At 44.3% G+C, this 25,967-nt stretch overlaps 1 protein-coding gene and 1 pseudogene across 1 annotated transcript; both read left to right on the top strand.

Annotated features, from left to right (window-relative positions):
* The first annotated feature begins 5,627 nt into the window (after positions 1-5,627).
* On the top strand, positions 5,628-6,589 carry TMSB10 (thymosin beta 10). The gene is made up of 3 exons (XM_041756225.1): positions 5,628-5,675; positions 5,966-6,080; positions 6,305-6,589. Exons 2-3 carry the CDS (start codon positions 5,981-5,983, stop codon positions 6,337-6,339), a joined length of 135 nt encoding a protein of 44 aa, XP_041612159.1. The 5' UTR covers positions 5,628-5,675; positions 5,966-5,980; the 3' UTR covers positions 6,340-6,589.
* LOC121491848 lies at positions 6,418-24,613 on the top strand (annotated as a pseudogene).
* The last annotated feature ends 1,354 nt before the right edge of the window (positions 24,614-25,967 follow it).

A 25,967-nucleotide genomic window follows, 5' to 3' on the forward strand; every position in this document is an offset into this window, starting at 1 on the left:
TGTGTATCTCCCATGAATATATAAATAAAATCTTTAAAAATAAGTAAGTAGATAGATGGGTAAATAAAGGGTTTCCTTCCACACATCTCCAGAGCACAATAATCATCAGCAAGACTGTACCTCAAAGCCCCACTTTCCCTTCTTCATAATTTTATCTCAGACAAGTCCTTAAATTCCATGACCTACAAAGAGAAACAGCAGTTTGATGGCGTAGAGAACACAGAGGTCACAGTCTCACTTCTTTGCTCCCCGTATCTCCTTTGTATGAGAGTCACACACTATTCTCACGTTGGCAAAAACCAGTATCCGAAAGGCGGCTGTTTCACAACTAAAATAACAGCAAAAGAAGGACCAGAAAGGTCATCTGGAGAGAAGTAAATTTTTCTGTGAGCTTACTCAGCACAAGGTTTGAACCCCCTCTCTAACTGTCCACATACTTGGCTATGCACTTCTCATTGAATGCCTCCAATGACAGAGAACTCCTCACTTCTCCCAGAATAGCTTATTTCATTTTGATTAAGAATTTTATGCATCAGGGTGCCTTAGTGGTGCAGTTGGTTAAGCACTGGACTCTTGATTTTGGTTCAAGTTGTAATCTCAGGATGATGAGATCCAGCCCCATATTAGGCTTGCACTCAGCATGGAACCTGCATGGGATTCTCTCTCCCTCTCACTCTGCCACTTCCTGCCCCCTCTCTCTCAAATAAATAAATCTTTAAAAAAAAAAAAAGAATTTTATGTATTGTCCAAAGGATACTGATTGAGCACTTCTAGTGTCAGGCATTGCATTTGGTGCTGGGGATGCAATGGTAAACCAGACAGATGAGGTCTTCCATTCCCTAGTGCAGGGCAAGAGACAATAAACAAATAAATGAATATATAGCACATTTGATAGAGATGAATTCTATGAAGAAAGATGAAAAAAGGTAAAGGTTGAGAAAATGATAGTGTTGTTACTCTGTATAGGTGGTCAAGGAAGGTTTTCTGAGGAGAGGACACTTAAGCAACTTTCTAAATGAAATAGGAAAGGTACATCTGACATGAGTATTTCAGCAAAGCAAAGAAAGACTCTGAAAGCAGACTGAATATCTTCCTTACAGCCAAGGGAAACCTGGACTGAACTCTTTCTTCTTATTCACACAGCCACAAAATTCACCTCTTGAGAGGTAATTGTGTTAATCATGTCTGTCTGTACTTATAGGGTTGGTGGTCAGACCTAGCAGGACCCCTATCAGGTCCAATCTCATATTCTGTCTATATCCTTGCTAGATCCCGCTTGCCTTAGTGTTTGCAGGGTTACATCCTTCTTTTTTTTTTTTTAAGATTTTATTTATTTATTCATGAGAGACACACACAGAGAGAGGCAGAGACACAGGCAGAGGGAGAAGCAGGCTCCGTGCAGGGAGCCCGCCGTGGGTCTTCAGGATCATGCCCTGGGCTGAAGGTGGGCTAAACTGCTGAGCCACCAGGACTGCCCTACATCCTTCTTAATATAATTTGCATGCTATCTACATCCCCATTGAAGTTCCCAATTTTTTTTTTAATTTTTTATTTATTTATGATAGTCACAGAGAGAGAGAGAGAGAGAGGCAGAGACATAGGCAGAGGGAGAAGCAGGCTCCATGCACCGGGAGCCTGATGTGGGATTCGATTCCGGGTCTCCAGGATCGCGCCCTGGGCCAAAGGCAGGCGCCAAACCGCTGCGCCACCCAGGGATCCCTGAAGTTCCCAATTTTTTAAAAAAAAATTGTCAAATTGAACAGGCCTGAGGAATGTTGCCCCACAGTAAATCTCCAAAAGCTCTCCCCACCCCTGCCAACCAACCGCCTCCCCCACCTCCCCACCCAGCAGTTGACACTCATCAGGAGTCCATTAGCTCCCTCTTATTAGCTCGACATTTTCCAAAGCATCTTTCTCAACAAAGAAAATGGAAATGTAATTGGAGTTGAGTGGTTCAGCTCTCAATACCATCTGTTAACAGTATACAATCTGTTCCAAGCAGCAGGCTGAAATGTTGTCAGACATAAATGACACCCAAGTCATAAGTAAATGCAAGGCATGAGCATGAGCTTGTTGATTGACTTAGAATAATTGATTTACCACACTAGACTTATATATAATTCGAGAGTCTCATCATCTTTACAGCTTCTACATCCAGAGAACACTGCCAGATACTTCATGGATATTTGACATTTACTATATAAGCATATGTGTGAGTATTGTGAAAGATATTTAGGGAAAGTCCCCAAATGGGACCTGAAGACCCTGACACCACTAGGTTATGATTTTTCCATCTCATGGTGCTGCTGCATAACAAATCATCCCAAAGCTAGTGACTTAAACCAACTACAAGTTGATTTTGCCCACGAACCTATAATTTGGCCAGGGACAACTTGTGTTGGTTCCGCCCTGCATTAGCCCAGGCTATTTGAAGCTCATCTGTTTGCCTGTTTAATGGTTGATACTAGCTGTTGGCTCAGACCTCAGCTGAGGCTATAGCTGGAATGCCTACAAGTATCCTTTCCTTACAGGTGCTTGGTTTTCTCAGAGTGCAAAGTCATCCTAAGAGTCAGGCAGCGCCCCATGGCCTTTTATGTTCTAGTCTAATAAATGCAAAAGCATAACTTCTGTCATATTTTATTTAGTAGAAGAAAGTCATAAAGGACAGTTTATACTCAAGAAATAGTGAGAGAAGTGTCAAAGAATATGCACATGTTTTAAAAACACTACCCATGGGATTGGATGAGACCAATAGATTCGATGAGTATTCTTAAGTAACAAATGCCAAAGAGGCTACCCACTTTCTTAGAGATGCACCACAAAAGTAAGAATAAAGAATGACTGCAAGTCCCCTTAAGCTCCTTTGTTTAGGAATCCTGCATGGTTAATGACTTTGAAACCTATCTTACAGCTGTATCTAGAAGAAATAGATTCCTTTGTTTCCAAAATAAAAGTTGGAATTGGAATTCACCACGGGTCCAAATCAGGACAAATGCTCTCAAGCCAAAGGTGGGGCCCTATAAGGTAATATCTAAATAATTCTTGGCATTGCACCTGAAAAGGAATCAAGTGCCAGCGAGACCCTCCAAAGAGTTGATGTCTCAGGACGTCTGGATACTTTCACACTCAAGTTTGGCAGATTCTTCAATAGTGTATGGCAGAGAATGTTCCAAGTCCATCCAAACCTGCTTTCTTTTTCTTTTTCTTTTTTCTTTTTTTTTTTTTTCTGCTTTCTTTTTCTCCTGGGTACACAGCTTGACAATATTCCCAGCCTCCCTCACAGTTAGATAAGACCATGTGACTAAGTCCTAGCCAAAGAGATGAGGGCAAGAACAATGGAGACTACCTCTAAGGCTGGTCCATAAAAACTCTGGTACAGTCCTGTATTTTTTTTTTTCCTCTTTTTTTTTTTTTTTTTTTAAAGCCATCCCCTTGTCCAGGTATTATTTTTTTTTTAATTTTTATTTATTAATGATAGTCCCAGAGAGAGAGAGAGAGAGAGGCAGAGACACAGGCAGAGGGAGAAGCAGGCTCCATGCACCGGGAGCCCAACGTGGGATTCGATCCCGGGTCTCCAGGATCGCGCCCTGGGCCAAAGGCAGGCGCCAAACCGCTGCGCCACCCAGGGATCCCTTTTTTTTTCCTCTTTTACCACCCACTGGCCTGATGAATAAGCTTCTAGGACCTAGAGGAGGGCAGAGTGACATGAGAGATGCCTGAGCGTCTGAGCCACTACTTGGAGGTAAGCTACCTGACCAAAACATCAGCCTATAGTGTTGCTGCATGAACGGGAAATAAGTCCTTATTGCTCTAACCCGCCACCTTGGGGGCTGTTTGCTACAGCTGTTTGCCTACCCTGACTGTGAAGTTGGATTTTTATTCCAGAAATATTCATTTCCCTCCCTCCCCCACCACGGGTGGAATATACTTTGCCATTCCCTTAGCAATGGGTTTGGCCAATGGGATGTTCATAGACATGATGTGACATAATATGCTTTTACACACATTTCATCACTTCTACACTCTTTTGTGCTACACCCTCTTAGTCTTCTGCCATCACCTTGAGAAGAAAAGCACCAGCTAGATCCTGGTCCAGAGGATGAGACACCTGATGAGCAGACCTAGATCCAACCTGCAGCTTGGAACCAAGCCCAGTCTAGCCCAATCCAATAGCAGCTGACTGACCAGCAGATGGATGAGCAAAAATAACTGATTATTACTTTAAGCCACTGAGTTTTGGAGTAGTTTGTTACACAGCATATTGTGGAGATAGTTGACTGATACACTAAAGAAGTGTGAGTGCGGCAGTCTTGTAGGGCTGCCACACCAGGCTTCCACTTGAGGCCTTTTCTATTATCTCACTTAAGGTTTATCCTAAGCTGTTTTACAAAGGAAGAAACCGAGGTGTAGGAAGACTTGCCCAAAGCCACACAAGGAGTTTGGTATATCACATTTATAAGCCTAAATGCACTTCCTTCTGTTCCAAACACACCAAGGGAATGTGAGAGAAGCAGGTAAAATCAGGAAGGCGTGAACAGAATTCAGGATGTTTCCACCAAATCCCACTTTAACAGAGCTTGCTAATTACACCCCTTGACACTTGAAAAGTTCAGACAAAGAAAACAACGACCAGCTTCCCCCTCCCCCGTTGTTAATTTACGGAACTTACTATCTAAACATCCTTAGATAATGCAACTGAAAATACAACTTTTCTAAGAAAGATTTGAACAATCACATCACACCACTCCTACAACGGGTTAATAAGGAAAATAACATTTGCAGGGAATCTTCAAGGTTAATTTCAAGGAGGAAAACCACACCCTCCGACCCAGTGTTTCTAGAGCCCTGAGAGAGAAGGAATCGAGAGAGCCCTCTCGGACTGCCAGCTCCCACCACCGCCCTTCAGACAAAGCTTGTCACCAGCACGTAAGGACCACCCGCCACCGCTCCTGCAAGGGCCGCCCAGCCCGGGGCACGCAAACGACGGCGGGAGGGCAACCAGCCCCCAGTCTGAGCGAAGGGCAGTGGAAACCTGTTTCCCCCCGTCCTTTCATTTTTAGGGACCCTCGGCTCAGATTCTTTTAGGGCTCAGCTTCCACAAGGAGAGAAAAAGCGGAGTTGGGGGGGGGGGTCTCCCTGGGTGGGCGGAGGCAAAGGCAGGAGACGGGAAAAGTGGGCAGGGATGGGGGATCTGCAGCGAGCAGGGAGTACTGCAGAGTCCGCGTGCAAGGCCGCACATCCCTGCACACCTACAACTACGTACCACACACACACACACGCACACACGCCCGATCGGGGCTGGGGCGGGGGGGGGGGGCAGCAGATCCCGGGGAGGGGAGCGCGGCCCCCGCAGCCCCCGCAGCCAGGCCAGGGCCCAGCGCCCGCCCCGGTAGCGCGACCCCGGGGCGCGGGGGGCCGGGGCCCGCACAGGAAGGACAGCGCCCAGCCCGCGAGGCGGCGGCCCAGGGCGCGGCGGGGAGGGAGCGGCCCGCGCCGCCCCCGCCCCCGCCCCCCGCCCCCCGCCCTCCGCCTTCCAGGACCGCCCCGCTGCGGCGCGCGCGGGGCGGGGCGGGGCGCGGCGTATATAAGGCGAGGGGCGGGCGCCGCTCTTTTGTCTCTTGCTGCAGCACCGCGAGTGGGAGCAGCCGGCGCCGGGCTCGCAGCGGAACTCCTCGGTGAGCGTGGCCGAGGGCGGGGGCCACGGGGGGCGCGGGGTGCACCTGGCCGCACCTGGCCGCACCTGGCCGCACCTGGCCGCGCGGCGGCCCAGCGGGCGCGCTTCCCCGACGGGACGCCCGGCCGGTGGGCCACGCCCTGGGGCGAGCTCGGGGGGTGCGGGACGCGCCCAGGTCTCCGGCCGCGGCCGCCGGCAACGCCCCGGCCCAGTGCCACGTCGGGAGGCGGCGGCGAGGCGGAGGGGACGCTGGCGCCGGCCGCGGGCCAACCGCCTCGCTTTGCCCACCAGGGTCGCTTTAAGAACATGGCAGACAAGCCAGACATGGGGGAAATCGCCAGCTTCGATAAGGCCAAGCTGAAGAAAACGGAGACGCAGGAGAAGAACACCCTGCCGACCAAAGAGAGTGAGCGCGCCCGGCCCGCGGCCCCCCGCCCCCCCCCCCGCGCCCCCCCGCGCCCCCCCGCGCCCCCCCCCGCGCCCCCGCCCTTTTCGAGGCCCCACCCCCACCCCCCCCGGCCCCTTTCTGTCCCCCGAAGCGCGCGTCTCCCCAGCCCCCGGGGTGCCTCGGGGCGGGGGGCGCCAGCTGGCCTCACCCCCCCCCCCGTGCCTGCTTTCCTGCCTCCACAGCCATTGAGCAGGAGAAGCGGAGTGAGATTTCCTAAGAAGCCACAGGATTCCCCACCCCCGTCATCTCCGAGACACCCCCGTCGTGATGTGGAGGAGGAAGCGCCACCTGCAAGATGGACACGAGCGACAGGCTGCACTGTGAACCCGGGCACTCCGTGCCGCCGCCACCGGCCCTGCGGGTCTCTGACGGGACCCCCAATCGGACTGCCAAATTCTCCGGTTTGCCCTGGGATATTATAGCAAATTATTTGTATGATTAATGAAAATAAAACACACCTCGTGGCATGGCTGGCGTGGTCTGAGTCTTGGCTGGGAACGCGTGGGCAGTGTCGCCGCAGCAGAGCCCGACGCGCTGGAGTCGAGTCGCTGCCGCAGAGCGGGAGCGGGAGGGGGTCTCAGAACAAACGGCCGGTTTGCAGGGACCGTTTTTAATTTTGGCCTTCCCTGCTTCTCCAGGAGATTTGTGGGTTATTATTAGCTGCTCAGCTCCTCTTCTAATCACACCGTGTAAAATTTAAGCTCACTGTCGTTCCTGGAAGCTCCTTGGGAAATGCATCTTCAGGGGAGTAGGATTTGGGGGGCTTTTTCTTTTTCTTTTTTTTTTTTTTTTTTTAAGGATTTGCTTTTGATAAGCTTTTACCTTCCCACTGTTTCTCTGGCTTCATAGTTCTGATTCACACCCGGAAAGAGAACAGTGATTTAAAGTCTGAGAAGAAAGGGGTAAGCTGCTATATCTGGAATGTTGGAAATTGGGCGAGGTCACAAAAGTCTCCTGGAGGCTTTCTTGGAACTTAAAGAAGGCGGTGGAATTTAGAAAACAAAGGCGGGATCCGGGAGGGAAAACCACAGCAGGAACATCGGAGCTGGAGGAGCTGGAGGGGACAGCCTAGCTTTTTGTCTTTCAACCCTAGTGCAGAACCTTCCACAAAAGCTAACCGTTAGAGGGAGTGCTAGGCTGGGCTGCCTCCTGTGCTGGGAGCAGCCGGAAGGGTGGGTGTGTGGAGGGAGGGCTGGAACCTAGCAGCAGAGCCCTGCAGGGTTACACCCTAGAGAAGAGGGGGACCAGCCCAGCAGAGAGGAGTGGATGGGAGGTGGGGAGCCTGCAGGGCGTTCTGGAACGGAAGAGACTGGCTTATGGTCCCAGGGGTGAAATTTTCTCCTTAAAAAGGGAGGTGAGGACACCTTCCTTAGTGATTTGTCCCACATTTTTGTCTCCCCATAATGGGCTGGATGCTGGGTGAGGAGTAATTTGAATGAGGTGTGATCCCTGTCCACAAACCTAAACCCTGCCTGTGGATAAGACAGGCAGCCACAGTAGACCAGAGCAGGGACAGCTAGGCTGAGGGAACCACTGCCCATTTTGCACAAAGGAGTGATTCCGCAGTGAGACCTGTGCTGTGGAGGGTGAGTGCACCTAAGGGGCTGGGGATGTGATAAGGAAGGAAGAGCGAAATATGGGGGGGGGGGGGGGGGCACGTGAACTTTCACTGAGGGTCTGCTTTGAGCCAGGGATTGTGTTAGGATTTTTAGTTCTCAGAAACTCTATTAAGACACTATGATAACTATCCCATTTTGTAGATGGGGAAACTAAGGTCAAAGAGGCTAGGGAATTTGCTGAAGTCTACACAGCCAGTGAGTAGTGAGCCAGAATTTAGGACCAAGGATGTGCTTTGGGGGATTCCATAAGCCAAGGTTTGGAACATCTGTTGTGTCAAACGTTTCATGAGATTTCATGAGCATTTACTACTTGAGCATAATCGACCCTGGTAGGGTCTATTGTTAGGAGGTTAATGAAAAGGGAACAGAAGAAATCACTACTCCCTTCAGACAGTAACAGTAGGTCTGCTGGTGAAAAGGGCCCAGGTAAAGCAGGCTGGGTGTGGGGAGACAAGTGTGCCAGGGCTGGAGAGGGAGTGGAAGTGACCAATTTTCAATAGGTCAATCAAGGGAGACCTCTGGATAAGACAAGAGGTTCCAGGAGGGGGAACACCAATGCAGGGGCCTTGAGAGAAGAGTGTGTTGGATGACCCGGGGAAGAAGCAGCTGGAGTGGAGTGAGCAAAGGGCAGGGAGGTGAGGTGTGAGAAGGCAGGAGACAGAGGAGGCAGATTTTGAAGTACTTGGCAACTGTTACAAGGTTGGTTGCTGATAGGTGCCTCCTGACCCCTCACCCCAAGCACCCTCCACCTCTGAGCTCCATAGGTGCTCCTCATGGGCACTTCAAATCCTATCTGGGCAGTCAACCTAAGGCCTCTTCAGCCCCAGCCTCCTCCCCAGGGCCCTGTCTGGGACACCAATCGCATGCTCTCTCCCTTTGGATTCCACAGACTCCCTGACCCCAGTGGGTCCACCCTGGAGAGCAGAACCCCATTTCCCAGGGCCCCCTGACTTAGAAGATTCCCGTGACTTTCTCATCCCCTCAATTCAGTCTGACACTATCTACCTGGAGTTAATGCAAACCCCATAGATCAAGGGCTCAGTTCCACAAGACAGCCCCCTCCTCCCACTTCAGACCCCAATCCCAATCTACAAAAGATGAACATAAGCAACCCAATGACCCAGCAACACCCTTCCTACTTACATATCCCAGAGAAATGAGTGTATGATCCACCAAAGGATATGTTCCTGGCAGCCTTATTCATATTAACCAAAAAGCAAAAACACCCCTTATGTCTTTCAACAGAATGGATAGACAAATTTGATATATTTGCACAATTTCTCAATCATTAGGTTACTCAACAATAAAAAAGAACCAAGTATTAATATCTAATTGTATGATTTTATTTCAATGAAATTCTAGAAAAGGCAAAAATGATTTCTAATAATAAAAGCAGAACCTCCCAGGGTGATTAAAATGTTGTATACCTCGATCAGAGTGGTAGTTACAAGGGTGTGTGTACATGTGTAAAAAACCATCAAGAAGAGCAGCCCGGGTGGCTCAGCGGTTTAGTGCCACCTTCAGCCCAGGGTCTGATTCTGGAGACCCAGGATCGAGTCCTGCGTCAGGCTCCCTGCATGGAGTCTGCTTCTCCCTCTGCCTGTGTGTCTACCTCTCTCTCTCATTAATAAATAAATAAAATCTTAAAAAAAAATCAATATAAATACAATGAGCAGTCACATGCAGTTTGCTGTCTGTGTTTTACTTGAATGAAAAGATTTTTTTGCACACCTGGGTGGCTCAGTGGTTGAGCATCTGCCTTCAGCTCAGGTCATGATCCTGGCCCGGGGATCAAGTCTTGCATCGGGCTTCCTGAGGGGAACCTGCTTCTCCCTCTGCCTGTGTCTCTGCCTCTCTCTCTGTATCTCTCATGAATAAATAAATAAAATATTTTTTAAAAAGATTTTTTAATCCTATGAAGAGCTAAAGATTCCCAGATTCTAAGGCAATATACAATTAATTCAGAGGAAAGAGCTGAAAATTGTGTAAACAAGCCCTCTTGAATATTTTCCCCTTTGAGTGACCCTCTATTTTCTTTTTTATAGATTTTATTTATTTATTCATGAGAGACACAGAGAGAGGCAGAGATACAGGAAGAGGGAGAAGCAGGTTCCTTGTGGGGAGCCCGATGCGGGACTCTACCCCAGGATCCCAGGATCACTCCCTGAGCTGAAGGCGGACCCTCAACCACTGAGCCACAAGTTGCCCCTCCTCTGTCTCCTTTCTAATTAGTCAAATATTAACCAACCTACCAGACCGTACCAATCACCACTTTCTCTGATTAGCCCTCTTAGATTTCCCAGCAAAGACATTCTCTTTCTCCTCTCAGCTCCTATCTTTACCTCTCTGCTGATACCTGGACACATGCATCACCCTCCCGTCTGGACTGAATAGAGAAGGATTCTTATTAATTGGGGCCAGCACATAATACACAGTAGCCAGCACATAATGCATACTTCTATAAATACTTATTGAATTACAGCTGAAATATCACCTGGCCTCATCTTGGCTATGCTAAAGCCATGCAGCTACCAGGCCCAACCACTGTCTGAATGTTGGTTCTATTATGCATTGACAGAGCCCAAGCATGGTGGGTATGTGAAAGTTACCATGGTGCAAGAAAGCCAAATATCTTCATTTCCCTCCTAGAACCTGGTTCAGGACACAATGCGATTACAAGGAGGAGAAATACGGTTAATTCACAATTGAGGCTATTGACGGAAAGCTGTATATTACCCAGAGAGCAACTGTGAGTCTCAATCAGTTAAAAGATTTTAGATATTGGACTGCTGATTTCTCTGAAATACAGAGGCTGTGTTCTCGTTCATTTTGATTCAGCATGCCTTTTTTGAGCATCCAGTGAGTGTCTATCACTGCACTAGGCCTGTAGAAGCTGCAAGATGTGAGCCAACCAACTATACAAAAGGCAAAGTGAAATAAATGCTGAAGAGAAGGTGTACAAAGGAGTGGTGTCTGCACGGGAGGCTGCCTCATGTGAAAAGCAGCATTTGAAGACCTCAAGAAGGGAGAAGGGAAGCAGGGCTTTCTGAACAGGTGAAGCAACACACAGCAATCCCACATTCCTGAAAGGAGAGGGAGTGGTTCAGTGGAAACAGAAGCCTCACAATCGGCCTAGAAAGATACTTTTTTTTACTCTGTAGACAGTTGAGAGCCACTGCAGATTTTGGAGGCTGAGACAAACTGATCTGAGATGTATTTGATAGCATGTGAAGGATGTTGTGACTGACATGGAAGGTTATCTGTCCAACGTCCATCACCAACATACCAGGACACACTCCTCATCCCCTCCTATCCTGCCTTCTTTGTGGTACATGCAAGTGCAATTTTATTTAGACATGAAGCAGGTGATGAGCTTCAAGGGGCCAGCCCCAGGAGCAAAGTTTGATTAGTATAAACATACGGCACCCAGGGGTTCAGCATTATAGAAATTTCTGAGGGCGTTTTGTTTCAGTTTGGCTATCATAATGATTAGGGAATACTGTTGAGCATAAACTGGGATCAGGAATACTAGACATCCAGCATATGGCATATGACAACTCCATAAATCAAAGATTTGTGCTGTGCCTTACATGACTTTCTTTAAAGACTCTTTATTGTAGTATAACATGCATATAGAAAAATGCATGGATCATAAGTATACACTAAAAAAAATTAAATTAAATTAAATTAAAAACGAGTGTACAGCTTGATGAATCTTCCCAAACTGAACACAACCTAGTGCCTAGGAGCGTCATATACCTATTTTAATTTCGAATAGGATGTATACATTTTGCCTACTTTGGAACTTTAGCTAAATGGACTTATAAATGAATCACTACACATTTGTATAGATGAAATATCTCTATAATTATGTGACTCTAGCAAAAATAAATTCTGCACAAATTTTGTATACACTGCATTTTCCAAGAACGCAACTAGCACATAAATGTAAATTGAGGGCACCTGGGAGGCTCAGTGGTTGAGTGTCTGCCTTTGGCTCAGGGCATGATCCTGGGGTCCTGGGATCAGGTCCCCACAGGGAGCCTGCTTCTTCCTCTGCCTGTATCTCTGCCTCTCTCTGCATGTGTTTCACATGAGTAAACAAATAAAATCTATAAAAATAAAAATAAAAAATAAAAAATAAAATAAAACAATAAATCTAAATTGGGAGATGCCTTTTTGTTTTTTACCTCGGAGCTTTTGTGTCACTGATAGCGATATCTTTCTTGGCTTTTGAATTGTTGATGCAACACAATTGTATCAGTGTTCATTGAAGTCGCTGGATTAATGGTAATGCTGTGTATAGGTGCAAACATACCTAAAGTACAGATTGCTTCTTTAGCTGCAGAACATTGCTATGCTGTATTAGTCAGATTTTGATAGGTCGTACTGCAGTAACAAACTCCAAAAATTTCAATAGCTTACAACAACAAATTGTATTTTTATTCACATACACATCAGTTGAAACTCTGCGCCAGTTGCATGTGAGACCCAGGATGAGCCCTGGGTCGGGTCCCTCCCATGGAGTCTGTTCTTTCGGGCCTGGGGTCTCCCTTCTTTCATTAATAAATAAATAAAATTTTAAAAAAAAATCAATAAAAATACAATGAGCGGGCCTTTTGCAGTTTGCTGTTGTGTTTTTACTTGAATGAAAAGTTTTTTTGGGAAACCCCTGGGTGGTCAGGGGTTGAGCATTGCTTAGTAGGTATGTTGGGCCCGGGGTAAGTTTGCATGGGGGCCCCTGGGGGGGAACCCTGCTTCTCCTTCCCGTGTCTCTCCCCTCTCTCTCGGTATCTTATAAATAAATAAATAAAAATTTTTTAAAAAGATTTTTTAATTATGAAGAGCTAAGTTCCAGATTCTAAGGAAATATACAATTAATTCAGGGGGGAAAGAGCTAAAAATTTTGTTAAAAAAGCCTTTTTTGAATTTTTTCCCCCTTTGAGTGCCCCTTTTTTTCTTTTTTTATAGATTTTATTTATTTTTTCAGGAGAGACACAGAGGGGGCAGAGACACAGGAAGGGGGGAAAAGCGGGTTCCCTTGTGGGGACCCGTGGGGGGTTTACCCAGGACCCCGGGATCACCCCCTGAGTGAAGGCGGCCCTAACCTGACCCACAATTTTGCCCCCTTTTTTCCCCTTTTCAAATTAGTCAAATTTTTCCCAAAACCAAACCGCCCGTACCAACCCCTTTCTTTAAATTCCCCTTTTGATTTGGGAAAGACTTCCTTCTTCCCCAGCTCTTTTTTAAACCTTTGTGTCCCTGGAACATGTTCACCCTCCCTTTCTGGATGAATAGAGAAGGTTCTTTTTAAATTTGGGGGCCCAAAAAAAAAATTCAGTAGCCGGGGACATTTTTCTCTTTATAAATATTATTAAATTTACAGTGAAATATCACCGGGGGTCTTTGGCTATGCAAAAAGCCATGCAGTCCCCGGCCCAAAAAGGTTAAATTTTTGGTTCTATTATGATTGACAGACCCCAAGTTGGTGGGTATGTAAAAGTTCCCTTTGGTGAAGAAAAGAAATATTTTAAATTTTCCCCCTAAAAACCTGGTTAGGACACAATGCAAATTACAAGGAGGAGAAATCCGGTTTTTCCCAAAATTGAGGTATTGACGGGGGGGCTGTATATTCCCCAGAGAGAACTGTGAGTTAATCAGTTAAAAGATTTTAGATATTGGATGCTGATTTTTTTAAATACAGAGGCTGTTTTTCCTTTATTTTAATTCAGCTTTGCCTTTTTTGAGATAGTGAGTGTCTATCACTGCATGGGGGCCTGTAGAAGTTTGAAAGATGTGAGCCCAATATAAAAAGGGGCAAAGTGAAATAAATGTGAAGAGAAGGTGTACAAAGGAGGGGTGTTGACGGGAGGCTGCCTCATGTAAAAACCCCGTTTTGAAAAACAAGGGAAGGGAGGGGAAGGGGAAAAGAGGGCTTTTGAACCGGTGAAGCAACCCCCCGAAAACCCCCCAATTTGAAAGGAGAGGGGTGGTTAGTGGAAAAAAAGCCCAATCGGCTTGAAAGATACTTTTTTTTTACTTTAAAAATTTGGAGCCATTGCAGATTTTGGGGGGCTGAGACAAACTGATCTGGATGTTTTTGATAGATGTAAAGGATGTTGTGATGACAGGGAAAGGTTATTGCCCAAGCCCAAACCCCAACACCAGGACACATTATCCCTTACCCTCCTTTTTGTGGTACATGAAAGTGCAATTTTTTTGGTGAAGCAGGTGATGAGTTAAAGGGGGCCCCCCAGGAGCAAAGTTTGATTAGTATAAAAATACGGCACCAGGGGTTCAGCATTATAGAAATTTCTGAGGGCGTTTGGTTTCTGTTTGGCATCAAATGATTAGGGAATACTGTTGAGCATAACCGGGATCAGGTATACTAGAATCCAGCCATATGGGCATATGACAACTCCATAAATCAAAGATTTGTGCTGTGCCTTACATGACTTTCTTTAAAGACTCTTTATTGTAGAATGACATGCATATAGAAAAAATGCATGGATCATAAGTATACACTAAAAAAAATTAAATTAAATAAAAAAACGAGTGTAAGCTTGATGAATCTTCCCAATTACCTGAAACTACCTAGTGCCTAGGAGCGTCATACTATTTAATTTCGAATAGGATGTATACATTTTGGGCCTACTTTTGAACTTTAGCTAAATGGACTTTTAAATGAATCACTACACATTTGTATAGATGAAATATCTCTCATAATTATGTGACTCTAGCAAAAATAAATTCTGCACAAATTTTGTATACACTGCATTTTCCAAGAACGCAACACTAGCAACATAAATGGTAAATATTGAGGGCACTGGGAGGCTCAGTGGTTTGAGTGTCGCCTTTTGGCTCAGGGCATGATTCCTGGGGTCCTGGGTTCAGGTCCCCACAGGGATGCCTGCTTTCTTCTCTGCCTGCTATCTCTCGCCTCTCTCGCATGTGTTTCACATGAGTAAACAAATAAAATCTATAAAAATAAAAAATAAAAATAAAAATAAAAATAAAACAATAAATCTAAATTGGGAGATGCCTTTTTTGTTTTTTACCTCGGAGCTTTTGTGTCACTGATAGCGATATCTTTCTTGGCTTTTGAATTGTTGATGCAACACAATTGTATCAGTGTTCATTTGAAGTCGCTGGATTAATGGTAATGCTGTGTATAGGTGCAAACATACCTAAAGTACAGATTGCTTCTTTAGCTGCAGAACATTGCTATGCTGTATTAGTCAGATTTTGATAGGTCGTACGCAGTAACAGTAACAAAATCCAAAAAATTTCAATAGCTTACAACAACTAATTGTATTTTTATTCACATACACATCAGTTGAAACTCTGAGCCAGTTGCATGTGCCTTTATTCTGAGAACCAAGCCAAAGGCACAGCCCCCATCTGGAACATGCTCTTGTTATGGGAGAAGGAAAGAAGAATGGCAGAGCCATACAATGGCTTTTTCAAAACTCTTCTCAGATGTGGCACTTCCACTTTCACATTACATTGACCAGGCAAACCAGAAAGCAAGCATGACATCGATGAGACACTTTAGGGTTGGTGTATATAATTCTGCTACAGGGAAGGCCAGGAATAATTGGGAATCATGATAATACAATTAATCATATATCTGAAAATGCAGACATATAATTTTTTTATAAATTCTATTTCTTTACTTCACCTTTATATTCCCTTTTTTTTTTTTTTTTTTTTTTTTTTTAAGATTTTATTTATTTAGGGCAGCCCAGGTGGCTCAGTGGTTTAGCGCTGCCTTCGGCCCAGGGCGTGACCCTGGAGACCCAGGATCAAGTCCCACGTCGGGCTCCCTGCATGGAGTCTGCTTCTCCTCTGCCTGTGTCTCTGCCTCTGTGTGTGTGTGTCTCTCATGAATGAATAAATAAAATCTTAAAAAAAAATCAATATAAATACAATGAGCAGTCCCCCATGCAGTTTGCTGTCTGTGTTTTACTTGAATGAAAAGATTTTTTTTGCACACCTGGGTGGCTCAGTGGTTGAGCATCTGCCTTCAGCTCAGGTCATGATCCTGGCCCAGGGATCAAGTCTTGCATCGGGCTCCTGAGGGGAACCTGCTTCTCCCTCTGCCTGTGTCTCTGCCTCTCTCTCTGTATCTCTCATGAATAAATAAATAAAATATTTTTTTAAAAAGATTTTTTAATCCTATGAAGAGCTAAAGATTCCCAGATTCTAAGGCAATATACAATTAATTCAGAGGAAAGAGCTGAAAATTGTGTAAACAAGCCCTCTTGAATATTTTCCCCTTTGAGTGACCCTCTATTTTCTTTTTTTATAGATTTTATTTATTTATTCATGAGAGACACAGAGAGAGGCAGAGACACAGGAAGAGGGAGAAGCAGGTTCCTTGTGGGGAGCCCGATGCGGGACTCTACCCCAGGATCCCAGGATCACTCCCTGAGCTGAAGGCGGACCCTCAACCACTGAGCCACAAGTTGCCCCTCCTCTGTCTCCTTTCTAATTAGTCAAATATTAACCAACCTACCAGACCGTACCAATCACCACTTTCTCTGATTAGCCCTCTTAGATTTCCCAGCAAAGACATTCTCTTTCTCCTCTCAGCTCCTATCTTTACCTCTCTGCTGATACCTGGACACATGCATCACCCTCCCGTCTGGACTGAATAGAGAAGGATTCTTATTAATTGGGGCCAGCACATAATACACAGTAGCCAGCACATAATGCATACTTCTATAAATACTTATTGAATTACAGCTGAAATATCACCTGGCCTCATCTTGGCTATGCTAAAGCCATGCAGCTACCAGGCCCAACCACTGTCTGAATGTTGGTTCTATTATGCATTGACAGAGCCCAAGCATGGTGGGTATGTGAAAGTTACCATGGTGCAAGAAAGCCAAATATCTTCATTTCCCTCCTAGAACCTGGTTCAGGACACAATGCGATTACAAGGAGGAGAAATACGGTTAATTCACAATTGAGGCTATTGACGGAAAGCTGTATATTACCCAGAGAGCAACTGTGAGTCTCAATCAGTTAAAAGATTTTAGATATTGGACTGCTGATTTCTCTGAAATACAGAGGCTGTGTTCTCGTTCATTTTAATTCAGCATGCCTTTTTTGAGCATCCAGTGAGTGTCTATCACTGCACTAGGCCTGTAGAAGCTGCAAGATGTGAGCCAACCAACTATACAAAAGGCAAAGTGAAATAAATGCTGAAGAGAAGGTGTACAAAGGAGTGGTGTCTGCACGGGAGGCTGCCTCATGTGAAAAGCAGCATTTGAAGACCTCAAGAAGGGAGAAGGGAAGCAGGGCTTTCTGAACAGGTGAAGCAACGCACAGCAATCCCGCATTCCTGAAAGGAGAGGGAGTGGTTCAGTGGAAACAGAAGCCTCACAATCGGCCTAGAAAGATACTTTTTTTTACTCTGTAGACAGTTGAGAGCCATTGCAGATTTTGGAGGCTGAGACAAACTGATCTGAGATGTATTTGATAGCATGTGAAGGATGTTGTGACTGACATGGAAGGTTATCTGTCCAACGTCCATCACCAACACACCAGGACACACTCCTCATCCCCTCCTATCCTGCCTTCTTTGTGGTACATGCAAGTGCAATTTTATTTAGACATGAAGCAGGTGATGAGCTTCAAGGGGCCAGCCCCAGGAGCAAAGTTTGATTAGTATAAACATACGGCACCCAGGGGTTCAGCATTATAGAAATTTCTGAGGGCGTTTTGTTTCAGTTTGGCTATCATAATGATTAGGGAATACTGTTGAGCATAAACTGGGATCAGGAATACTAGACATCCAGCATATGGCATATGACAACTCCATAAATCAAAGATTTGTGCTGTGCCTTACATGACTTTCTTTAAAGACTCTTTATTGTAGTATGACATGCATATAGAAAAATGCATGGATCATAAGTATACACTAAAAAAAAATTAAATTAAATTAAATTAAAAAACGAGTGTACAGCTTGATGAATCTTCCCAAACTGAACACAACCTAGTGCCTAGGAGAGTCATATACCTATTTTAATTTCGAATAGGATGTATACATTTTGCCTACTTTGGAACTTTAGCTAAATGGACTTATAAATGAATCACTACACATTTGTATAGATGAAATATCTCTATAATTATGTGACTCTAGCAAAAACAAATTCTGCACAAATTTTGTATACACTGCATTTTCCAAGAATGCAACTAGCACATAAATGTAAATTGAGGGCACCTGGGAGGCTCAGTGGTTGAGCGTCTGCCTTTGGCTCAGGGCATGATCCTGGGGTCCTGGGATCAGGTCCCCACAGGGAGCCTGCTTCTTCCTCTGCCTGTATCTCTGCCTCTCTCTGCATGTGTTTCACATGAGTAAACAAATAAAGTCTATAAAAATAAAAATAAAAAATAAAAAATAAAATAAAACAATAAATCTAAATTGGGAGATGCCTTTTTTGTTTTTTACCTCGGAGCTTTTGTGTCACTGATAGCGATATCTTTCTTGGCTTTTGAATTGTTGATGCAACACAATTGTATCAGTGTTCATTTGAAGTCGCTGGATTAATGGTAATGCTGTGTATAGGTGCAAACATACCTAAAGTACAGATTGCTTCTTTAGCTGCAGAACATTGCTATGCTGTATTAGTCAGATTTTGATAGGTCGTACTGCAGTAACAAACTCCAAAAATTTCAATAGCTTACAACAACTAATTGTATTTTTATTCACATACACATCAGTTGAAACTCTGCGCCAGTTGCATGTGCCTTTATTCTGAGAACCAAGCCAAAGGCACAGCCCCCATCTGGAACATGCTCTTGTTATGGGAGAAGGAAAGAAGAATGGCAGAGCCATACAATGGCTTTTCAAACTCTTCTCAGATGTGGCACTTCCATTCACATTCCATTGACCAGAGCAAACCAGAAAGCAAGCCTGACATCGATGAGACACTTTAAGGTTGGTGTATATAATTCTGCTACAGGGAAGGCCAGGAATAATTGGGAATCATGATAATACAATTAATCATATATGCTGAAATGCAGACATATAATTTTTTTATAAATTCTATTTCTTTACTTCACCTTTATATTCCCTTTTTTTTTTTTTTTTTAAGATTTTATTTATTTAGGGCAGCCCAGGTGGCTCAGCGGTTTAGCGCTGCCTTCGGCCCAGGGCGTGACCCTGGAGACCCAGGATCAAGTCCCACGTCGGGCTCCCTGCATGGAGCCTGCTTCTCCCTCTGCCTGTGTCTCTGCCTCTCTGTGTGTGTGTGTCTCTCATGAATGAATAAATAAAATCTTTAAAAAAAAAGATTTTATTTATTTATTTATTTATTCATGAGAGACACAGGAAAGAGAGGCAGAGGCATAGTCAGAGGAAGAAGCAGGCTCCCTGCAAGAAGCCCAATATAGGGCTCTATCCCGGATCCTGGGATCACACCCTGAGCCAAAGGCAGATGCTCAACCGCTGAACCACCCAGGCATCTCTCACCTTTATATTCCTATGAGGGCTGGTATCGATTTGTTTTTAAAGTATGTGTGAAAAAAATAAAAATAAAAAATAAAGTATGTGTGAGAGTAATTATCTTTGATTTCCGTTTCGAGAAAGAGAAGTGTTATAAGATATTTGATGCTAAAGGAGATGTTGGTTCTAAACAGTTGGAAATTAACAGTCTGAACCAACCATGGCAATTTTATTATTACCTTTGCAGTGATTGGCTTAGCAATAGATATGGATTGATAAAAAAAAAAAAAAAAAGAATAGATATGGGTTGCTATTCTGGTCAAGAAGACCCAAGAGGAAGCCTGCTGTGGGACTTCTGGAAAGACTGAATTGCTCCTTAAGGAGGACTTAAGAGGGGCACCTGGGTGCCTCAGTCAGTTAAGCATCTGCCTTCACCTCAGGTCATGATCCTAGGGGTCCTGGATGAAGCCCCATGTTAGGCTCCCTGCTCAGTGGGAAGCCTGCTTCTCCCTCTTCTCTCTCTGCCTGCCACTCTGCCTACTTGTGCTCTCTCTGTCAAATAAATAAATAAAATCTTAAAAAAAAAATAGGACACAAGTAAAAGCATTACAGGCCATTGCAGGAGGATGTTCTTCTTGAACCATGACAGTTATTTTGAAGCCATGAAGGGAAATGCAACACATTGAGAGTGGCAAAGTGGAAAAATTACAATAATCTGTGTACTTGATGAGCTCTTGAGATGCTGAGGTTTCTCGAAAGTGCCTTATCTTTGAATATTTTGTTATGTGAAACAATACATTTTTCTTATACTTAACGAATCTGTAGTCGGGTTTTCTTACTTGCAGTCAAAAGCATTCTACAATGATCATCTGGAATGGGAAGTCGGTGCAAGAGATGCTGGGTTTTGGGATATTATGGTAACCATCCAGGCAAGAAGTAAAGAGGGCTGAATTTAGGGAAAGGCCAGTTTATCCACGGTGCAATGTTGGTCAGTTAAACAACAAGCTCTCACAGTCAGGGTGCAGGTAGGTAAGAGCTGATCTGTAGCATTTGCTGATTTCTATGATTTAAATATTGGCAATCTTAAACTGTCAAGAGTTTAACAATCAGTTTGCTCCCTTCTGAAAATTTAACAATTGAATCTTTGTGAGTTGGTGGCAGTCAGCTCCAGCACACCAAGGGCTGTGGGGATAGAAAATCAGTACAGTTACAAAAGACTTTCCAGAGGGAGAAATATTAAGACTTTAGATGATGTGGGCAATTACAGAAGTTGTAATCTTACAAGCAGAAACTTTTATATGTCTCTGTGACTTCATTTCTGTGTCTCAAGTTCCAGGGGGGATGACCAAAGCGTCCAATAACCAGGGCACTTCCCAGAAAATACATTGGGAGACACGGTGCTGCTTTGGAGATTATATAGTCCCCAAGTAAGTATCATAAATTAACTTTATGGCCAACATCTTGTACAGAGACAATAAAATGAGCCATGTCATTGGCCATGATAAAGTGGGTGTCCCTGGCACTGAGCCCAGGGAAGGGCAGGGTGAACTTGGAAGACATCACAGTGTCAGAGAACTGGCACCAGGCTAAACCCTGGAAGCTGCCACTGGTGGGAGCCTGGGTGGAAGCCCGTGGTGGGAAAAAGCAGCAGGGTTGGCCAGAATCAACATGCTAATTAGGGCCAAAGTGGAGAAGCTATCAATATTCATCGACCCATTGCTTTCTCCATTTATTCAATCACAATTTATTAAGCATCTGCTAAGTATTGGGTCCCAACATAGGTAGTTGCTCAGGATAAACAAAATGGATTATCCTGGACATTCTATCACAGGTAAGATAAACAGGTAACCTGGATTAATGACAAAATATAGGATCACGGGATACTGTATTCTGGTTTAAAACTAAATGGGCACCAAGCTTAATTTTTATCTCTCCAGTGAAATTCAGAAGACTGAGCTCATAAGATGGGGTTGACTTGGCCCTGGTGTTATTCCAGCATTTACTCTGAATTTCTGTGGCATTCATGTCTATCACTGTAATGCTAAATCGATGTACTTCATAGAAGTCAACAAGATCAGAAAGACTTGGCTATTAATTAGAAGATTAAAAAAACAACAACTATCAGCCCCATGAATGCTATCTAAAGGTGTTAAGCACTCACACCACAGCTAAGAATTGTTCTACATTGTAGAAAAATCCTATTCTCTAGGAAGGCAATTCTGCTCAAAAAGCTGACGCTCTTACAACAGTAACAGCACAACAGTGCAGCCCAAAGACCTTCATCTGAGGCATCTGTAGCTGAAAAGAACCTGTTTTTGAATCACTGTTTTTGTCCAAATGTTATCTCATGTCAAGCTGTCCCTTATTTTGTTTCCTGCTACTCAGATGCCAGGTTATTTGATCTGGCTTGTTCTTAGAAAAAAAAAAAAAATCAGTAGAATGCATAATCATATCATGTGGATTGTTTTTTTGGTTAAAAAAAAAAAAAAAAAAAAAAAAACTTGGGGCAGCCTGGATGGCTCAGCGGTTTAGCGCCATCTTTGGCCCAGAGGGTAATCCTGGAGACCCAGGATCGAGTCCCACATCGGGCTCCCTGCATGGAGCCTGCTTCTCTCTCTGCCTGTTTCTGCCCCCCCCACGCCCGTGTCTCTCATGAATAAATAAAATCTTTAAAAAAAAAAAAAAACCTTATCCAACCAGTCATAAGCAAAAAAGGATTTATTTATTCATGTAAACAAGAGATCCAGGAAGTAGGTAGGTTTTGCTTCAGATGTGGCTGATGGAGATAGCCAAATGATGTCACAGGGACCTGGTCTCTCTCTCTCTCTCCATCTTTCAATTCTGCACCTTCCTCCTCGGGCTGGCCTCTTCACTCATGGTAACAATACAGCTGTGCAGCTCAAAGACTACATTCCCCCAAAGTGTGAGAACAGCAAAAATGAGAGAATGTCTCTCCATCCAGTTCAAACAAAAAGCCTGGACCTAACCTTCACCTGCCAGAATTAGGTCAGGTGTACCTCCCTGACCCGATCACATTGGCCAGGTCAGCCTCACTAGAATCACAGGAACATTGAGTAGAGATGGCGTAGATTTTTTTTAATTGAAGTATAATTGACATATGACATATTAGTTTCAAGTGTACAACATAATGATTTGATATTTGCATACACTGTGAAATGATCACCACAATCAGCCTAGTTACCATCTGTCACCATACAAAGTTACAAAATCCAAGGAGTAGATTTGTAAATGAAAATTAAGTACTATTATTAAGAACAGGGTAAATGGATATTAAGCACCCAAACTCATCATTGTTCACCACAGTCACATACTAAACTGGTGTATAAAGACTCCATATTGGGCTCTTGGGTGGCTCAGTTGGATAAGCAACTGCCTTTGGCTCAGGTCATGATCTCAGTGTCCTGGGATCGAGCCTCACATCAGGCTCCCTGCTCAGCAGGGAGTCTGCTTCTCCCTCTAGCTCCCCCACACACACTCCCTCTTCCTCCCCCTTGTGCTCACCCTCAAGCTCTCTCTCTCTCTCTCTCTCTCTGAAATAAAATATTTAAAATAAATAAAGGCTCTATATTAACCTCTTAGCCCCTGGGGACTACATGAGTCTTAACTTGGTGTAGATAGACTTGAACAGGTGGAGAATACCTAACTTCTGTCATCATGGCCCTTATTCCCAACGTTCTTACCAAAAAACTAGGGCTGGAGCAAGGGCTCTGAGATTAAAGACAGATGCGCGCGCATGCGCTCGCACACACACACACACACACACACACACACACACCACCTACATATATACGTGTGTGTACATACAGAGAGAGAAAAAGAGATTTTTAAGGAATTAGCTCACACAATTGTGGGAGCTAGCAAGACCAAAATCTATACAGCAGGTTAGCAGGCTGGAAACAAGCAATTCATGCACATTACAATCTTAAGACAGAATTCCTTCCTACACAGGAAACCTCAATTTTTGCTCTGAAGGCCTTCAACTGATTGGATGAGGCCCACCCATATTATGGAGGGTAATCCCTTTTACTTCAGTTCAGCTGATGGTAATTTTTTTTTTTTAAGATTTATTGATTTATTTACTCATGACAGAGAGAGAGAGGCAGAGACACAGGCAGAGGGAGAAGCAGGCTCCATGCAGGGAGCCCTATGTGGGATTCGATCCAGGCACCACAGGATCATGCACTGAGACAAAGGCAGACACTCAACGGCTGAGCTACACAGGCGTCCCCTGATTGTAAATGTTAATCACATACCAAACACTTCCACAACAAAAGACTGTGTTTGACCAAATAACTGGGCACCACAGTTGAGCCAAGGTGATATATAAAATTAACCAGCGCAGTGCTTGAGGTTGATTTGTCGTTTCATCCTGGCAGGCACCAGATTCCAGCAGGCATTGTCTCCAGCAAGGAACACAGAATGCAGAAGTCCGGTTCCCACCCCGACCTAGGGCCAGAAAATGACCCTAAAGAAACTATATGGCGGGACGCCTGGGTGGTTCAGCAGTTGAGCATCTACCTTCCGCCCAGGAGGGCATGATCCTGGAGTCCAGGGATCGAGTCCCACGTCGGGCTCCCTGCATGGAGCCTGCTTCTCCCTCTGCCTGTGTCTCTGCCTCTCTCTATGCCTGTCATGAATAAATAAATAAAATTTTAAAAAGAAACTATACAAGAGATAGTGGAACAGAAAGCTGGGAGGAGCCTCAGCTCTGAGCATCAACCTCAGAGCCGCTGTATCAGGCTTGGGTGGCCTAGGTGGTGAGGTTGACTCTTTATGAGGGAGAGGAAGAAACGTCTATGATATTCAAGTCACTGAATTTTTGGGAGCTTCTGTTACATACAACGGAGCTCAATTCTGTACAATACAGCTCCTTCTCTGCCGCCGCCGAGTCACGCGGAGGCCGAAGCTCCTGTGCAGTCAAGCTCCGGCTACACTCGTAATCCACCGCCATGGCCTGGCCCAGGAAGGCGTTGCTGCTGGAGGTGTAATGGGCGTTCTGCTGCTTCACAAGGGGTGCTGAAGCCCGCCCTCGTCCACGATGGCCTAGCCTAGCACCTGGAATTCGCGAAGCTGCCAAAGCCTTAGACAAGTGCCAAGCCCATCTTTGTGTGCTTGCATCCAACTGTGATGAGCCTCTATGTACGTCAAGTTGGTGGAGGCCCTTTGTGCTGAACACCAAATCAGCCTAATTAAGGTTGATGACAATAAGAAACTAGGGGAATGGGTAGGCCTCTGTAAAATTGACAGAGAGGAAAAACCCCATAAAGTGGTTGGTTGCAGTTGTGTGGTGGTTAAGGACTATGGCAAAGAATCTCAGGCGAAGGATGTTATCGAGGAATACTTCAAATGCAAGAAATGAACAAATAAAAAACTTGGTTTTTGGTCTTCAAAAAAAATACTATATAATACAAAAAAAAACAAAGATAATAACTCATTTAAGAAATCGAAAGACTAAACAAGAAATCATTATTTTAGAAGAGCATAATTCAAGATGACAGAAATAAGATTAGAGAATTGTGGGGATTTTTAGTATAAATATAAATGTTTTAAAAATCCTTGTGAAGGAAGCACCTGGGTGGCTCAGTTGGTTAAGTGCCAAACTCTTGGTTTCAGTTCAGGTTATGATCTCAGGATCATGAGATGGAGCCCTGCCCTGCATGCACTCCGCTTGAGATTCCCACCTCTTCTTTCCCTCCTCCTCTGCTCCTCCCCCTGCTCACATTCTCTTGTTCTCTCTCTCAAATAACATCTTTTTTATTTTTTAAATATTTTATTTATTTATTCATGAGAGACACAGACACAGAGACACAGGCAGAGGGAGAAGCAGGCTCCACTCAGGGAGCCTGACGTGGGACTCGATCCCGGATCTCCAGGATCAGGCCCTGGACCAAAGGCGGCGCTAAACTGCTGAGCCACCCAGCCTGCCCCAATAACATCTTTAAAAAAAAAAAAAAAAAATCCTTGTGAAGGACTCTCAGACAGTGTCAAAACCATTTTCCATCACATTTTTTCAAGAAAGGTACATCAGTTTTCAGAAAGATAAACTTAGGGTGTTAATATAAAACAAAGTAAAATTCATGTCATAAAACAGTAAACAAAGAGTGTTGTTTAATATTGGCAATCACTATTTTAAAAACATCCACAAGCTTTTATCCACCAAATAACATCATGAGCTGCGCGCACACACACGCACACACACTTCGCACATCATAACTTAGTGGAGTGCCAGGCCCAGATGGTTTCGCAGATGATTTCTTTCAAAGCTGCAAGAAAGCAATAACTTCAACACCTCAAAATTTGTTTCAGTAGCTAGAAAAGGACATATGTCTACCAATACATTTTGCAAAGCCAAAAAGATCCTGAAAACAAAATCTACTACGAATATTGTTGCAAAATTCTAAATAAAACACGTACTAACAAATTTAATCAGGAAGCACATTAAAATAGCACTACTATAATGCTGCTAATTAAAGTTTATTACAACAATGCCAGGATATTTCAGTTTCAGGAAATCTATTGTCATAATTCAGCTCATTAATTGACAAAAGGAAAAAAGCATATATATTTATCTTGCTATGAGCCCCAAAGTCAGTTTTTATGAATTTCAACAGCTATATCTGATTTCTTAAAGTTCTTGGTAAACTAATATATGAAATACTTCTTAATAGAATATAAAACTGTTTGGTTCATACTAACAACCAACATTATTTAACTGTGAAACAGAGTAATTTCCACTATAGTCTTCATCAA

The sequence above is a fragment of the Vulpes lagopus genome, chromosome 5, assembly GCF_018345385.1.
Source record: "Vulpes lagopus strain Blue_001 chromosome 5, ASM1834538v1, whole genome shotgun sequence".
Taxonomy (NCBI): domain Eukaryota; kingdom Metazoa; phylum Chordata; class Mammalia; order Carnivora; family Canidae; genus Vulpes; species Vulpes lagopus.

Coding starts and splice junctions, on each gene's coding strand:
- TMSB10 (XM_041756225.1), top strand. CDS start 5,981: ATGGCAGACAAGCCAGACATGGGGGAAATCGCCAGCTTCGATAAGGCC. Junction 6,081..6,304: donor CACCCTGCCGACCAAAGAGA/GTGAGCGCGCCC, acceptor CTGCCTCCACAG/CCATTGAGCAGGAGAAGCGG.